The sequence below is a fragment of the Leucoraja erinacea genome, chromosome 10, assembly GCF_028641065.1.
Source record: "Leucoraja erinacea ecotype New England chromosome 10, Leri_hhj_1, whole genome shotgun sequence".
Taxonomy (NCBI): Eukaryota; Metazoa; Chordata; class Chondrichthyes; order Rajiformes; family Rajidae; genus Leucoraja; species Leucoraja erinaceus.
This window is the reverse complement of record NC_073386.1, coordinates 56,302,454-56,320,622: the sequence shown is the minus strand read 5'-3', so window position 1 is coordinate 56,320,622 and position 18,169 is coordinate 56,302,454. Positions and strand designations below refer to the sequence as shown.

Genomic DNA, 18,169 nt, shown 5'->3' with positions numbered 1-18,169 from the left:
AGCTGGACGTCCTGAAAATCCATGTGAGCAACATCCACTACATTCATTTTATCAACCTTCTCAATTAACAAGCAATTCAAGCACTCCTACCAAACACTATTTGGTGTTTCCAAACTTTTGCTGGCTTTTTAATTCAAACTTCTACAAGTGCTTATTTTCTCTGTAAGGTCATCTTTGCTCCAAGGAATACCGTCCCAGCATATGCAGTCTCAAGTTCTCCAATTTAAATCATTCTTGATTTCAAATCCCTCTTAACTTTACCATGCCTGTATCTTTGTAATATGTCCAGTCCTATTATCAACGGTCAAGGCCTCAGCCTCTAACTTCTTTCCTAAATCTCTTTGCTTTCTGTCCATCTTTCTTAAGATGTTCCATACAGCCTTCTTTCGGGCAATTTTTCAACACTTCATGCTCCTTCCAACACTGGTATTTACTTGTATATTGTCCTTAGAACTACTTAGATTTCCTGGAGTATTGTGTCCAGCTCTTGACTTCGCACTTTGAGTCAGGCAGCATGGAAACAGGCCCTTTGGCCCAATTTACCCATGCTGACCAAGATTCCCCTTCTACACTAGTCCAACATTCCTGTGTTTGGCTCATTTCCCTCTAAACCTTTCTGATCTATGTACCTGTCCAAATGTATTTTAAATGCTGTTTGCTGTTGAGGCCACCTGCCTCAACCTTAGTGGCCTGAATAGCATCTCTTCCCTTGCGACACTGATGACAATTCCAGTATTTTTACACCTCCACTGTTTCTAGCTATACTTTTTCATCAACACTTCTTTCCTTTTTGGGTTTAGCATGCTTTTGTAGAAACAGATAACTGCAGATGCTGGTTTATACCAAAAATAAACACAATGTGATGGTGGGTCAGGCAGCATCTCTTGAGGAAAAGGATGGGTGACATTTCTGGTCACAACACTTCTTCAATCTGTATCTATCTTTAGCATGCCCTTGCCTATTTGCTTAATTGAGTACTTTTTTTAGTTTTGTGATTTCATCTTCATCGCTAACAAGGTTGCCTCTGTTCTCCCTTCTTTGGTAATCCGTCGGGGTTGAGCATGACTTCCTTCCATTTCAGCTCCGTGTGTTCTGATGTGTCTGAAGAGCTTCTGCAGCTCTGCCCTCTGTCACTACTAGGGCACATGGTGTTTGAATGGGTTGTGTGGAGTGTTGTGTGCTCTTTCCATTGTTTGAATGTGGTTTCCAAGAGTACCAGTTATAGTCTCGCAGTATTCTGTGACTTCCTGAATATCCATACTGCCACCAATCTACGTCAGCGGCAGATTGCCTTAGTCAATTGCATTATCTGAGTCAATAATAAAAATGGTTTTCCGTTCAAGCCTTGGTCCAGAAATAAGGCGTTACCTTAAAAAGCTTAAAATGTGCATTTGTCTAAATGCTGACAAATGATGCATGCTCTATTCTTCAGTCCCGATGTTTATTTCAATTACATTTTTGTGTTATATTTAAATCTCAGGTTTGGGTTATATCACTAGTTTGGCGGGGGGGGGGGGGGGGGGGGGGGGATGATTGGTTGCCTGCACTTACTATACTTTTGCTGTAGCATACATGTAACAGTGGGTTTCCACTGCCAGTTAGCAGAAAGTACACAGATGTCTAACATAACTAATATACAACAAAGCTTTCATACATGGTTCATGGAACCTGTGAGTCACAGGGGTGTGTTTAATTATACTGGTCAATACCTTTACAAAACTTGTTTCACGTACAAACTATTCCCCCCAACTGTGAGTTAAGATATGTTTCTTTTGTCTTTCATGCTTTTTGAATAATTACATTTGATTTAACTCGAGAACAAATTGTGTAACCGGGAACGCCCTCTGGAAGGCGACCGGACTGTCAAAGCTGCCTTAGCCAGACATTAAAACAGTTTTTATCCACGAGTAGTTGCTCTACTCAACATCCAAAAATCTGTAGCCTCGCTTTGATCTGGTATTTTGTTGGTTCACATGCTTGATGCATGGCGTTTTATCATTAATGTTTTATTATTATTAATGTTTAGTGTTTTCTGTAATTCGTAATTTGCACCAAGGCAAATTCCTTGTATGTGAATACTTGGCCAATAAGCTTACTTACTTACTTCAAATTAATTTTCTTGGATAATCAAAGTGAAAGCAGCAAATGCTCAGCAAATCATACAGCATTTGTAGATGGAGAAATATTTCAGATTGATTATCTTTCATCAGAATAATTCTGCTGAGGCTTGGAACATTGTTCCATTTCCACAACACTGACTAACACGAGTGCCTAGATCTTAAAAAAGGCCACCTCTTACTTACCTTCAGCTTTTTAACGTTGAACAGTGCAGTTCTGGGACAGGCCCTTTGGTCCACAATATATGTTGTAATCATGATGCCAAGTTAAACTAATCTTCTCTGCCTGTACTTAATCCATATCTCTCCATCCCTGGGTCTAAAAGCCTCCTAAACATCACTCTTAAATGACCACCACTACCCCTGGGAACGCTTTCCAGGCACCCACCACACTGTGTGCGTGTGTGTGCGCACCTTAACTCTCTTAAAGAAATCCAAGACTCAAATTACCCTCACACGTTAGTACACCCCATCCTCGTCTCACTGTCCTCCATGTCTTTCTCCTTGGTGAATACCCAAGCAAAGTAGTTGTTCAGTACCTTACCTACATCCTCTGACTCCTAGCATAAATTCCTTTATCCCTGAATGGTCCTACTGTTTCCCTAGTTACCCACCTGTTTTTATTGTCTGTTTAAAATTCTTTGGGATTCTCTTGAATTCCATTTGCCAAGAACATTTCAAGGCCTTTTTTAGATCTTCTAATTTCCTGCTTTAGTTCTTTTCTGCTTTCTTCATTTTCTACAAAGGCCCTTTCTGTTTTCATCTTACAAAAGCCACCAAAGCTCCCTGATCATCCTCCTCCTTCCGGGAACATGCTGATCTTGAACTCTGATTAATTGGTCTTGAAATGACTCCCAAATGTCAAATCAGGATGTCCAATAATAGCTGCTCCAAAATTACTCTCACTAACACCTGCCTAAAAATGTCATGATTTACCTTTGCTTATTTATCCTCTTTATTCATAACTGTCTTACAACTTAAAGTGTGTAGAAAGGAACTGTAGATGCAGGTGTATACTGAAGAAAGACACAGTGCTGGAGTAACTCAGCAGGTCTGATTGAAGAAAGGTCCTGACCCGAAACGTCACCCATCCTTTTTCTCCAGAGCTGCTGCCTGACCCGCTGAATTGTTACAACTTAAGGAATTCACTATTCTCAAAATGCTCTCCCATTCAAATGCTGTTCACCCAGGTAGGCTCATTTCCTGATGCATATTCCAGTATAGTCCTTTCACGTTGGATTATGAACTTCTCTGTTTCAAGAAACCCTCTTCAATGCATCATATAAATTCTAACTCGTATAAATCTAACTCGTTCTAAGGGAATCCTACTCACTATGGAGAAAGTTAAAGTCGCCCATTATGACACCCTGTTGTTGTTTTTGCATTTTTCCATTATCTACATGCAAATCAGTTCCTACATGCAAGCCATCTCCCACTGGCTTTTGGGAAGCCTTTCATAAAAACCCAACAAAGTTTTTTTTTTCATTTTTGAGCTCGTCTTATTTTGTCTTGGTGGATGATGAATCATGAGTTAAAATTGGTATGTAGTAAAGGTAATGCTACGTTTGTTATGGGAGATTTCAACATGCAGGTAGACTGGGAAAATCAGGTTTGTACTGGACCCCAAGAAAGGGAGTTTGCGGAGTGCCTCCATGATGAATTCTTAGAGCAGCTTGTATTGGAGCCTACCAGGGAGAAGGTAATTCTGGATTTAGTGTTATGTAATTAACCAGCTTGAAGTTAAGGAGCCATTAGGAGGTAGTAACCATAATATGATCAAGTTTAAAACTCTTTTTCACACAGATAGTTGTGAGTCTGTGGAATTCTCTGCCTCAGAGGGCGGCGGAGGCCAGTTCTCTGGATACTTTCAAGAGATACTAGACCAAGTGCAGACCCGTTGGGTCTGTTTCCCCAATGGCGTTTGCGTGGGGGGAGGGGGAGGGAGGAGGGGGGGGGGGGGGGGGGGGGGGGAGAGGGGGGGTGAGGGGAGGGGTAGAGGGGGAGAGGGGAGGAGAGAGGGGTTAGAGGAGGAGGGAGGGGAGAGGAGGAGGAGGAAAACGGGACCGATTTGGAGAGAAAAGGAGAGCGGGGGGGGGTGAGAGAGAGGGGGATGGGGAGAGAGATGTGGGGGAGGGGGGGGGAAGAGGGAGGGGGAGAGGGATGGGGGATAGAGAGGGGAAAGAGTGGGGAGGGAGAGTGGAGGGGGGGGGGGAGGGGGGAGGAGGAGTGGGGAGGGAGGAGGAGGGGGTAGGGGGAGTGATGGAAGAGGGACAGTGGGATAGGGGAAGGGGGCGGGGGGAGAGGGGGAAGTGGATGGGGTAGAGAGAGGGAAGGGGTGGGGGGAGAGAGAGAGGGAGAGGGAGGAGGAGAGAGTAGGGAGGGAGGGGTAGCGGGAGTGGTGGAAAAGGGGACGGAGGAGTGGTGGAAGAGGAACAGAGGGGTAGGAGGAAGGGGTGGGGGAAGGGAGGGGAAGAGGGGGGGTGGGGGAGGGAGAGGGGTGGGGGTAAGGGGAGAGAAGTGGAAGAGTGGGGAGGGAGGGGGGAGTTAGGGGGAGTGGGGAAGAGGGACAGAGGGGAAGGGGACGGGGGGGAGAGGGGAAGGGGGGGGAGGGAAGGGGGAAGGGGGGGTAGAGAGGGAAGGGGGTGGGGGAGAGAGGGATGGGTGGGAGAGGGAGCGGGGTGAGGAGAGGGAAACCTAGAAACATAGAAATTAAGTGCAGGAGTAGGCCATTCGGCCCTTTGAGCCTGCGCCACCATTCAATATGATCATGGCTGATCATCCAACTCAGTATCCTGTACCTGCCTTCTCTCTATACCCTCTTATCCCTTTAGCCACAAGGGCCACATCTAACTACCTCTTAAATATAGCCAATGAACTGGCCTCAACTGCCAGTGAATTCCAGAGATTCACCATTCTCTGTGTGAAAAATGTTTTTCTCATCTCGGTCCTAAAAGATTTACCCCTTATCCTTAAACTGTGACCCCTTGTACTGGACTTCCCCAACATCTGGAACAATCTTCCTGCATCTAGCCTGTCCAACCCCTTAAGAATTTTGTAAGTTTCTATAAGATCCCCGCTCAATCTTCTAAAATCTAGCGAGTACAAGCCGAGTCTATCCAGTCTTTATTCATATGAAAGTCCTGACATCCCAGGAATCAGTCTGGTGAACCTTCTCTGTACTCCCTCTATGGCAACAATGTCTTTGAGCATTGGGCATTGTGACATCACACGATGGGACGTTCACCATGGGCTGGGGCTCCTGCAAAGGCATATGTAAATGAATCCATTCCGATTGGACATATGTGAACATTGGGCATGATGGAATGTTCACCAGGGGCTTGGGCTGGTGCTGCTTCTATGGGTGAGAGCCAGTTTATTTTTGAAATATTGGGGGGGGGGGGGGGGGGGGAGAAGGATTTGATTAAAAACCTGTACTTAAACACGACAAAATGTAATGAGGAGCGGGTACTTAGAAAGAAAAGTGAAATCTCTACCGAAATGGAAAAGATGTCGGCGATTCTGCGCCTGCTTTCGGAGTTGCAGGGAATCAAAGGAAGAAAAGAGGCGGGCAGCCGTTCATGTAAATGGATCCATTCCGTTTGGACATCTGCGATTATTGGGCATTGTGACATCACACGATGGAACGAATCAAAAGGAAGAAAGGCAGTCGGCAGCCGGACGGACGGACGGCAGGCGGCAGCCACAGACTTTTATATAATACTAGACCAAGTGCAGACCCGTTGGGTCTGCTCCCCCAATGGTGTGATCCCCCAACCCAATATTCCACCATGCACCCGTCTCCTCCAACGGAACTGAAGCCGTTCCCAAATGTAAGATTCCAGCACTCCCCTGCCTCCCTCAGCAGTGGATTAAAAAAAATAATCCAATTGCACCTCCCTGCCTGCTGCTGCAGTGAAAAGTTCAGAGTGTTCCTGTCTTGCAACTTTGTATTGAAGTGTGTTGGAAGCTGATAGGAAGGCACAGCCGTCAACGAATCAAAAGGCAGAAAGGCAGCCGGACGGCAGCCGGTCGGATGGCACGAGAGTTTTATATAATAATAGATAGACCAAGGGCAGACACGTTGAGTCTACTCCCCCAACGCAGCCGTTCCCTACCCGTAGCCCCCACGGGAGACGTGGTCCTCCAACTCAAGCGGCTCAGGAATGAGCAGTGCGGCTGGTTTTAAATGGCGTCTTTGAGGCGAGATGTGGGCGCCAGCAGCCGTTATGGTAGCTGGCCAGCAGGAGGCGACAAAATGAGTGAGAATGGCCTACTCCTGCACCTATTGTATATCCCTCCAGTATGTCCTCGAGTGCAACTGTGGGATTCTCCCCAATTAGTCACCCCTTCACCTCTCTTATCATGTCTGAAATATGGAATCACAGAGCTACTTTCCCTTAAATTAAAGATGGTTTCTAATTTTTGTGTTTATTTGATCCTAAATCCAATAAATCCATATATAAATCAACCATATGATCTCCATCAATTCTTGTTAGCACCTTGATTCAATCAGATTAGTCCATACTGACTATTTTTGATCAACACGTGCTTTTGTAAATTATTGTTGCCGTTTTAAAATTGGTAATTTTAGCTGGCCGGCATATAATGTGGTCTGTTCATGTCTTTTCAATACTATTTTGGTTGTCTCCCATCTTCGACTATCAACGATGTAGCTAAAAAGAAAAACTGAAAATACGAGTGATGCTCAACCTGTGGAGAGAGAAACACAGTTAATGCTTCAGGCTAATGACCTTTCATTGGTCAGTATTGGAAATTGATGGTTAGAACTTCGACTGTTTCTTCCGTTCATTTCACAGTCTGGGATACTTTCTATATGAACTTGATATTTGTTCTCTGATGTTACAAAATGCCAATATTTAATCACCACCTATGTTCATACTTCCAATATTTCACACTTTTCTTCAACATGTTCCACTCACCCTCTGACATCTGCAGTTCTCTGATTCTTACCGTTTGCACGACAGTTGAATTTATCGTTACCATAAGATAATTTAGCTCTTAAGTTTGAAATTTCTGCAATCCTTCCTCACATTTATCCCCTTTCTAATATTTCCATCAGTGGCTTGATGTCAAATTATGTTCAGTTATGCTCTTGTGAAGTGCTCACAGATGTGTTGAATCCTTCAGTTGGATTGATAAAGGAGTAGCATAGTTTGTCGCTGTGTGCCTTTGGGGCCCAGGTGGCTATTTTCCCTCATTTTGACAACTGCAGTTCATACTTTCATCAAGTTGCCAAGGAAAAATAAAACAAACCTTCAATGTGTAAAGGCAAGCAGCATTATATAACCTGCCACATCAAATTATGTTCAATGTTGGGTTTGGTTAGTTGTGATGATAACATACTTTTTGATTTTTTTTTTTTAAACTGAAAACCTGGGAAACTATGTTTTAAAAAAAAAAACGAAACCTTGAAAAGTCAAAATTTGAACATTTATGAAATCTTGCATGTAGCCTCCCAAGTATCAGTCAAGCAAAGTTGAAATTCTTATTGAGCCATATGCAGAGAATACTAAGCCATAGTGTCTTAGTACAGGTGCACAACCTTTTATCCGGTGTTCCAGAAACCGAAAAGCTCCGAAAACCGGCCATTTTTTCCAGATGTCGTCTGCGCACCAAAGCTCGCGTTTGGCGCCAAACTTGACCCAAAACGACCCACGGTCAACCCAGGTCTGTACTACTGTAGCGGCTGCCTCCTCCTCCCTGGAGACCGGGAGACGCTTAAACATCTGTAAATCATTGCTTAAATGTTAGTCAGTTAGTTTGGAGGGCTTTTATGTGAAGGGGGGGTGAAGGGGTAAACTTTAATTCTTAGTCCCCTACCTGGTCGGAGAGGCGGGGAGCGGTCAATGCCTTACCGGGTCGCCGTGCAGTAAGCTCCGCAGCGCTGTGGCCGTTGGGGCTGCGGGCGGCGCCAGTTGTAGCTCCGACCCCGGCAACTCTACCCCTGGCTGCGAGGCGCTCCAAATCCAGCGCGGCCCGCGGCCGGACGCCCCAGCTCCGCAAATGTCGGGAGTCGGCAGCGTCGCAGCACTGGGAAACCAGTGGGGAGCGGGCAATGCCTTACCGGGTCGCCGTGCGGCAAGCTCCGGAGCGCTGTGGCCGCCGACACACAACATCGCGGAGCGTCGCTGGATTTGGAGCCGGGCAGCCAGGGGTAGAGTTGCCGGGGTTGGAGCTCCAACCGGCGCCGCCCGCGGCCGGACGGAGCCCCCAACTCCGCGGCTCCAAATCCAGCGACGCTCCGCGATGTTGTGTGTCGGCGGCCACAGCGTTCCGGAGCTTGCCGCACGGCGATCCGGTAAGGCATTGCCCGCTCCCTGCTGGTATCCCAGCGCTGCGACGCCGCCGACTCCCGACATTCCCGGAGCTGGGACGTCCGACCGCGGGCGGCGCTGGATTTGGAGCGCCTCGCAGCCAGGGGTAGAGTTGCCGGGGTCGGAGCTCCAACCGGCGCCGCCCGCGGCCGGACGGAGCCCCCAGCTCCGCGAGGTTGGGAGTCGCCGACCAGGTAGGGGACTAAGAATTAAAGTTTCCCCCTTCACCCCCGACTCCACCACCACCACATAAAATCCCTCCAAACTAACTGACTAACATTTATGCAATGAGTCTCCCGGTCACCCGGGAGGAGGCAGCAGCTCCAGACTTTTCAAGCCGCCCGCGCTACCTACCTAATCTACGCTAAAAATCTTCCATTCTGAAATCCGAAAATGTCCGAAATCCGACAAGTGTCTGGTCCCAAGGCTTTCGGATAAAAGGTTGTGCACCTGTATTAGGATAGACTTGCAGCAAAATGACACCAGTCTTTAGACTTTAGTGATACAGCACAGAACCAGGCTCACTGGATCTGCACCACCCAGCGTTCACCCCATACCAGAGACGGAAACCGCTTTCAAAACCTGTAGGGGACCGAGGGTCGGGGGGGGGTCACAATTTCTTGGCAGCCGCGTGCGCGCACACACACACACACACACACACACACACACACACACAGACACAGACACAGACACACACACACACACACACACGGCATCGGAAGCTTCAGCCATGCACCCTGAATTAGATTTAAAGCTTGTAAACACATTTCAATGTTATTCTGCACATATAGGCACCCATTTCTTGTATTTGCTATATTGCAATCATTTCTATATTGGTACACAAGCCCTATGGACGTGATTGGTCTTTTCTTTTTTTTCCACATGTTTATTCATGTTGAATTACTTCAACCTGTTGATCGGTTTGACTTCTCCATATTGTAATCCCTGGCAAACCTTTATGCTGTCAGCAAATTGAGGTTTATTTAAATCCAAATTATATATATTTCCCATTTTACTCAATTTTAAGCCTGCAGGATCTTACTTTGGAGCTCTTGACCAAACAGTTGGCCTTGTACACAATTTTTGATATCTGCATACCAATTTACTTAATTGCATGCTGTTACCTTTCCTCCAAAATGTTTTTTTCCAACAAGATATGCTCTTGAATTACTTTCTGAGGTTTCTTATATTTAAAGAACTTCAATTCTGAGTCATTCCTTCCAGTTTTGACTATGACCATGGAATTCATCTGTTTTTGAAACATTTTAACTGTCTTTGTTCTAACTGCTGAATGTATGCTATATGCTAACTGCTATATGTTGATATTTAACAACTTCAAGGAGTGGATTTTCATCTTGACTGGGTGGTTAAAAATTGGGCATAGATACTGATCCTGACAATTTTTCCTTCCATTGAAATGCGTAGAAAGAAAATCGGGGATTTCATGAATTGATATTTTATCTGTCATTTTGGCAACCCTTTTGCTTAATGTTGTTAGCAGATTCTGAGATTCTGTTCCCCACCTCCGCATCCAAATCCTATTTGCATGCATTGACGCAATATTCAACCGTTGGGACACCAATTCTGAGCTCTCAGGTCTGGCAGCTTTCAGTTGCATTTGATCATTTAAAAGTGAAAATAGTAATGAAGTGTACAGTGCAAGGAGAAAGTTAATTATAGTAACATTTTATGACGGAGCTTATTAACCAGCCCATTGAGCTTGGGGGATATATATTTTTTAAATCGCCAATCCCTCAGCCACATCCAGAGATGCAACTTGACCCGCTAAGTTACTCCAGAACTTTGTGTCCTTTTGCGGCTTTTGTGCCATAAAGTAAACCTGTTTACTGTGGTAGCCACAAAGTGCTAGAGTAATTCAGTGGGTCGGGTAGCATCTCTGGAGAAATTGTCCATGTCCTCCAGAGATACTGTCTCACCCACTGAGTTACTCTAGCATTTTATGTCCTTATTTGATATAAACCAGCATCTGCAGGACCTTTTAAAATTACATATTATCTTTTACTGTGGTATTTTTATGACAGCATTGTTTTATGTTCAACAGTGGTGTTAATCAAACCTGTTGCGGAGCTGCATTTCTGGATTCTGTGTGTGACATTTTTCTGTATGAATCACTCAACAGTGGCCAGAACACATGCCAGACAGTATTGGACAGGGCCCTTGTGAGAACGCAACCGGAGTATTGTGTTCAATTTTGGTCTCCTAATTTGAGGAAATAAATTATTGCTATTGAGGGAGTGCAGCGTAGGTTCACCAGGTTAATTCCCAGGATGGCGGACTGACGTATGATGAAAGAAAGGGTCGACTGGGCTTCTATTCACTGGAATTTAGGATGAGGGTATTATATAGAAACATGTAAAATTCTTAAAGGAATGGACAGGCTAGATGCAGGAAAATTGTTCCCGATGTTGGAGCAGTCCAGAACCAGGGGTCACAGTTTAAGAATAAAGGGTAGGTCATTTGGGACTGAGATGAGGAAAAACTTTTTTTCCCCAAAGAGTTGTGAATCTGTGGAATTCTCTGCCACAAAAGGCAGTGGAGGCTAATTCACTGGATGTTTTTAAGAGAGAGTTAAATTTAGCTCTTAGGCCTAAAGGAATCAAGGTATATGGGGGAAATAGCAGGTTCAGGGTACTGATTTTAGATGATCAGCCATCATCATATTGAATGGCGGTGCTGGCTCGAAGGGCCGACTGGCCTCCTCCTGCAAATAGTTCCTATGTTTCTACACGTGTTATTTGTGATGTAAAGTTACATTTAGATGCTAACTGCATGGCCTGTATGATCTCTCGGCTAGACTTTAAAATTTGTCGGTGAAAACATTGTGTGAATGGAGATTGGATTTATTTTTTTCATTCTGTATATCATCATTTGCATCATAATCAATCTTCTTAATCTGCAAATATATCATTGGCCTTTATTTGCCACGGGGTGCGGATCCTGGAGGTGTCTGTCCACAGCACTATGGAAGCGCTATTAGCAGGGTTACAGTGCTTCCAGAAGGTGGCTCTTGGGTAGTCAAGGATGAGCAATAAATGCTCTCTTTGCTAGCTGCACCAGATATTAGCAGAATTTAAAAAAACCCAACATAAATGTGATCTGGAATTTATCAAACTTCAAATAGCTGCCACGGCACTCTAAAATATTTTTACACTCTATTTTGGACAGATCCTTTATTGATACCTTTTAACCATGTGATGCACACCCATGTTATGTTCACTGATAAGCTGTGGGCCGAGCATCGAAAATGTGTCTAGAATTTAACTTTCGTGACCCATGTCTGGGAACTACTTGAAATTTGGCACAGATTCAGATAAAATATAATTGAGAAGGAAGTCATAACTCGTCCATGCCAAAAGTTGCACATTAATTAATTAAGCTAATTACAATTATACAATTATTTATTGTCATTTGAACCTCAAATGAAGTTCAAACGAAATTTGGTTTCTGCAGTTATATAACAAGAAAAGAACCAAGACACACAACCAACACAATTTACACAAACATCCATCACAGTGAATCTCCTCCTCACTGTGATGGAAGCAAAGGCTTGTCTCTCCCATGTTTCTTTCTTCTCTTGATGTTAAAGCCCCTGGCGGGCGATGGTAAGTCCTGCGGCCGTTAAGGCCGCGCCGGGCGATTTAAGGCCCCGCTCCGGGTCTTTTTCAACCCCGCAACTCGGGCGGGAGAAGTTGCCGTTGCGGGAGCTCCGAAAAGCGGTCTCCCACCATGGACTCGCGAGCTCCCGATGTCACCGTCCACCGGACCTGTGGCTGGAGCGTCCAAGCTCGGGTCACAGCCGCGCGTCACTACAGCTCTCCACGCTCCGAAGCGGCCAGCCCCACGATGTGAAGTCCGCAGGTTCCTCGACTGGAGCCCCCATCTCGTTCCGGTTGGAGGCCGCTCCGCGATGCTAGGCCCCAACGACAACGGAGACCCGTACAGGGAAGAGATTAAAAGTCCCCCCCCCCCACACACAGCTAAAAACAATATAAAAACCACAACAAACTATACATTCAACGGACAAAAATAATAAAAAGACAGTCGAACTGCAGAGGCCGCTGCAACATCGGTCGTGCCATCCACCCAATTAGAAATTGAGATCGAAAAAGTAAGCGCCATCTAGTGTTCAATGCTCATATTACTCCATGGTAGCCTAATTCCGTGCTGCTGTCCAGTTCAACCATATTATTATACCTCGCACACTCGCACACACTAATATATGGATAGCAGCATCCACCGGTCTACCGACAGCCCGACCGATCCTTCACAGCACTCACCGGAGCCCGACAACCCGACCGACCCCTTGCAGCATCCACCAGGGCCCGAACGCCCGACCCTTCACTGCATCTACCGGGGCGCGACTACCCACCCGACCGACCCTTCAAAGCAGTCACTGGGGCCGGCAGACCGACTGACTTCTGATTGACTGACTTCTGACTGTGACCCTCATCCTAATCCTAACCCTAGCTCTACATTTTTATTTATCATTTTTATTTAACTGTTCACATCATAACTTTACAAAGATAAATCAATTGCAACACAAAATTATCAGCAAGGTTACCATTACCTTTATTCTTTCGAAACCTTGTTTTTTGATGTTATTAGGAGGCAGCCATATTCCCAGAGTAGATAAAAATGCTGGAGAAATTCAGCGGGTGAGGCAGCATCTATGGAGCGAAGGAATAGTGACGTTTCGGGTTGAGAACTTTCTTCAGACTCAACCATGATCCCAGAGTGCTTGCTGCCTAGCTAGCTACCATGAAACAAAGCACATGATTGCTCAATTGGCGTCCGACGCAATGTTAAACGTGCATTGATTGGACAATTACTACTCGGTATATTGGATGTTTTTCTCGTATTTAAAAAATATTTGCAGGTTTTGTTCTTGACGAGTTTCAGGTATGATTTCTATAATATTTTTACACAATATGTTAAAAATTCAGGTTGTTACGTGATTTGGGTCGCAAACTTAAACGAAAAAGCTCCTCGGCCCACAGCCTATGAGAACAATTAAACTTTAGGGACACAACACGGAAACGGGCCCTTAGGCCCACTGAGTCCGTGCCGACCAGCGATCACCCCGTACACTAACACTGTCCTCCGTACTTGGGACAGTTTGCAATTTTTCCAAAGCCAATTAACCTACAAACCTGTATGTCTTTGGAATGTGGGAGGAAACCGGAGCACCCAGAGAAAACCCACGCAGTCACAGGGAGAATGTATAAACTCCGTGCAGACAGCATTCATAGTCAGGTTCGAACCTGCGTGTCTGGCACTATGAGGCAGCAACTCTACCACTGCGACACTTTGCTGCCCCAAATTGTGTAAAACTCTTTCTTCACTGATCAAGCAATGTAAACTAATGTTAAATTGTCAAAGGTACTCATAAGAAAACTAAAGGTTTACTTGGGTGCAAGTTAGATACTGTTGAAGAAGAGGTATTCTCAATAATCTTTTAGTGAGGTACCATGCAGGGAAAGGAAGGAGTATTAATTACATTTGACATCTTTAATGAGAAATCTTGCATCTGTATCCATATCCTGTTGGCAAATAGAGTTGATACGCTCTTTTCTCTAAGCTTTGTGATTTCATGCCACCTTGCAGGCGCTAGATCACCAAAATGTGCATGAAACTTAGTGCAGTGTGAAGATCTGTGCTGAAGTATTGTCTTTCACATAAAAATCTTAAAGCTGAGTGTTGTTTCGGGTGCATGCTGATGACACCAAGAGAAAGATTCTGCGAAGGCATGGAGTTAATTCTGAAACGCCGTAACTAAATCAAATCATGATTGCTGTGTTGTTTGAGTGTGTTCCCTTTTGCAAATTGGCAGCTATCTTTCTTACGTAACAACAATGACTATGTTTCAAAATGTTAGTAAATTCTATAAAACCAGCCTTTCCAGGCCATTGCTTTCTACTTAACACTTTGAGCTACATACCAGAAATTAGGAGTCTTTTTTTTGGTATCAAGATGGATTCATTTTATTTTGCAATTTGTTTGAAAACCAGCTGTCCAGGAAATTACTCTGGCTAAAAATAATAATCAGCACTCGTCAAGAAGTTCACTCAAGTGCGGCTTCTAATGTTGGCATAAGTGGGTTGTTCTGTTATCCAGAAGCTCCCCTGCAGTGATTCTGCAATGATTCTGCAGTGAAACATGAGACTGAAATGTACTTATCTTTTGACAACGGTTTGAAATAGAACTGCAAGGAATGGGCCATGTGTGCAAGTTCCAATCCTGTGCAATGCAGCATTTAAGCACAGATATGCGGGAGGTCAGAAGTTGGTGCTGGTCTCAGCAAAGAGTTCAGAGTGGAACTCAAATGTCCCGAGCCAGGGTACCCTATATGTATTTGGTATCTGGCCTATCTCTTGCAGTCTGACTCAAATGAATTGGGTCACTGATCTAAATGGAGGAGATATGTGATCCGGTTAATTGTAATTATTTATATTAATAAAGTTGCATTGGTAAGTTTAAAAACAATCTGTTTGAGGAAGTCAGACTGGATTAGGAACAAATGAAACCCATGAGATTGATGAAACTATAAGTTACCTGCTGAAGGGCCTTTCCCACTTTCATGACTTAATTCAAAACCTCTGCCGAGTTTAAAGGACCAAAAAAAAAACAAGATTGTGGTAATCTATGAACTCCTACGACCTTCCATGACTATGTCTACGAATGTCTACTGTTTCGATGCCCCCCTTACGAGTAAAAAGTTGCGATTTTTTTCATCCCGACCATTTTTTTTACTCGTGGACATTTTTTATCAGGCTGGAAAAAAACACCCCGACTTACCTGATGCCACGAGTACCTACGGCTGGCAGAATGAGCCGCTACGATATATCTACGAACTCCTACGACCTCCTACGGACTCAGTACGAACATTCTGCGAGTTTGAATTAAGGGGAAAACTCGGGAGAATTTGTGAATAACTCATGAAAGTGGGACAGGCCCACCATGAAAATGTTACAAGTGAAAGCAAATTTGACCTGTTAGCACATTTCCTACAGTGGGAGTTTTAGCTACTACATTTCATCCAATCTGGCACTGAATGTTTACTATTTTTTGTTGTAGATGTTATTTTACTTGCAATTTCCTCCTGTGCCATTGAACTCTTTTTGTGTCTGTTGTGGCGGCTCCCAAGGGTCATGCCATCATAGTGTCGAACCCCTCGGCACAAGAGTGGTTCAGTCCGGAGGCGGCCCTTAGCCAGAGGGTTTAAAGGCAGGGGTTTGGGTGCCATCTTCCTCTCGTTTGGTCTTCCCTACAACCGGGAGGAACATAATAAAAGGTGCCTCTCAAAACACTGGACTTCGTGCTTCCTTTTGAGACCCACGCACTACATTGGTGACCCCCGACGCTCCATTGGCGTCATGATGGAGAGAAGAGAAAGCCCTACCTCCTCACAGGCTGGCCCGGCCCTGTCTCTGGACGCGGTCTCCGTGAAACTGCCCAACTTCTGGACCACCGGCCGCTCATCTGGTTCCAGCAGGCGGAGGCCCAGTTCAACCTGCGGGGCATCACGGTCGATGCCACCCGCTTCTATTACCTGGTGGGGGCCCTCGACCAGGACACGGTTGAAGAGGTCACGGACTTCCTCGCAGCCCCCCCGGACACTGATAAGTATCTTGGCCTTAAGGAGCTCCTGCTCCAGATTTATGGCCTAAGCAGGATGGAGTGTGCTGGTAGGATCCTGCATATGGGGGGCCTGGGCGACCGACGGCCATCTACCCTCCTAAAGGAGATGGTGGCTCTACTAGATGGGCACACGCCATGCTTGTTGTTCGAGTACACCTACCTGCATCTGCCGCCGGCCTACATTCGTCTGCAGCTCACAGAAGTCTCCTTTGCCGACCTCAGGGCCCTCGGGAGGCGCGCCGACGCGCTGTGGATGGCGCGCCCTGATGACGTCAGCGCGCTGGCCGTCAGCAGAGACGGGGTAGCGCTGCGGCCGACGCGCCCTGATGACGTCAACGCGCTGGCCGTCGGCAGGCGCGCCGATGACGTCACCCCGGCAGCTCCCGATTTCCTCCGGTGGGGCGGGGGAGCTGTGGAAGGAGTGACAGCTCCAGCCCGGCGGCCCGCACGATCGCCCCCAGCGGCAGTGAGGGGTACTGCACCTGCAGTCCAGCGCCAGCAAGCTGCAGGCACCACCAGTAGGAGCAGGTAAGCTCCAAGTAGCACCAACACGAGGCGCTGGTGCTATTTCCATCAGCGCTGGGGTGCTGCAGCACGACACTGCCGCCAGCCGTGCACGTTCCCGGGAAAAGCCTAGGCCGGCTGCCAATAGTCCCCGCGGCGGCCGGCCAAATTCACCGCCATTTCGCCTGGGATCGGCGCTCTGGGACCCGCTTCCTCATGGATACTGGAGCGGAGCTCAGCGTCCTGCCCCCTTCGCTGGCCGACATTCGTTCCGGTAAGCGGGGGCCCGTCCTCACCGCGGCGAATGGCAGCCGCATCCGCACATATGGAGTGCGCATGGTTCCAATCGTGTTCGGCTCCTGCCATTTCTCATGGCTGATTTCCTCCGGGCGCATTCCCTCATGGTGGACGTCAGGCGTCAGCGTTTGGTCAACGCTGCTACGATGGAGCCGATCACGTTGCATTTGTATCAACCAGTGGGAAGGCCCCTGGCGTCCGTGGACTCCCGCTTCGCACGGATCTTGGCCGCGTTCCCAGACATTCTGACCCCACAGTTTCGATCATCGACCCCCATCCACGGAGTAGTGCATTTTATCCAGACTACCGGCCCACCACTCCATGCACGAGCACGCCGACTGCCGCCGGATAAACTGCGTCTGGCACGGCGGGAATTCCGCACAATGGAGACCTTGGGGGGGATCCCACTCCACATGGTCCCTAAGTCGAGCGGGGGCTGGCGACCTTGCGGGGATTACCGACGGCTGAACGCCGCAACAACAGCGGATCGATACCCCGTACCCCACATCCAGGACTTCACCGCCCATTTGGCTGGAGCCACAATTTTTTCAAAAGTGGATCTGGTACGGGGTTATAACCAGATCCCGGTTCACCCGGATGACGTACCCAAGACGGCGATCATCACGCCATTCGGACTTTACGAGCTCACTCGGATGCCGTTCGGCCTCAAGAACGCTGCGCAGGCCTTTCAGCGCCTAATGGACGGGGTTTGTCGCGACCTCGATTTCGTGTTTGTGTATCTGGACGACATCCTGGTGGCCCGCCGCTCGCAGCAGGAGCACTGCGCCCACCTTTGGCAGCTCTGTCAGCGGCTCAGCGAGCATGGTTTGGCCATCAACCTAGACAAGTGCCGTTTTGGTGTAACCGAGATTGACTTCCTCGGCCACCGCGTGACTGCAAGACGCGGTTCCCCTGCCTGACAGGGTCGACGCCATCCGTCTGTTTCCCCGCCCACGCATGGTGCGTGGCCTGCAGGAGTTTGTCGGCATGGTGGCATTTTATCATCGTTTCATGCCATCCGCGGCCCACATCATGCGGCTTCTGTATCAACTTCTGGCGGATGGGCAGAACAAGAACGTTGAATGGACCCACGAGGCAGGGGCAGCTTTTGACGGCGCGAAGGAGGCCCTTGCTCGGGCCGTACTGCTGGTGCACCCGCGGGAAGATGCCCCGACTGCTCTCACGGTGGACGCCACGGAGTCGGCGGTTGGTGCCGTGCTGGAGCAACTGACGGGCGGAGGTTGGCGGCCCCTGGCC

General features: G+C 47.1%; 1 protein-coding gene across 7 annotated transcripts in view; it reads left to right on the top strand.

Annotated features, from left to right (window-relative positions):
• The window catches only part of nek7 (NIMA-related kinase 7), a 137,697-nt gene that overhangs the window by 5,003 nt on the left and 114,525 nt on the right, over positions 1 to 18,169 (top strand). The window contains exon 1 of one of the 7 annotated variants that reach the window (XM_055642404.1): positions 3,262 to 3,307. The exons of the other annotated variants lie outside the window; for them this stretch is intronic. Coding sequence (XP_055498379.1) covers positions 3,277 to 3,307 — 31 coding nt within the window. The 5' untranslated portion in view covers positions 3,262 to 3,276. Of the gene's footprint in view, positions 1 to 3,261; positions 3,308 to 18,169 lie in introns of those variants that run through there. 7 annotated transcript variants of the gene reach the window in all.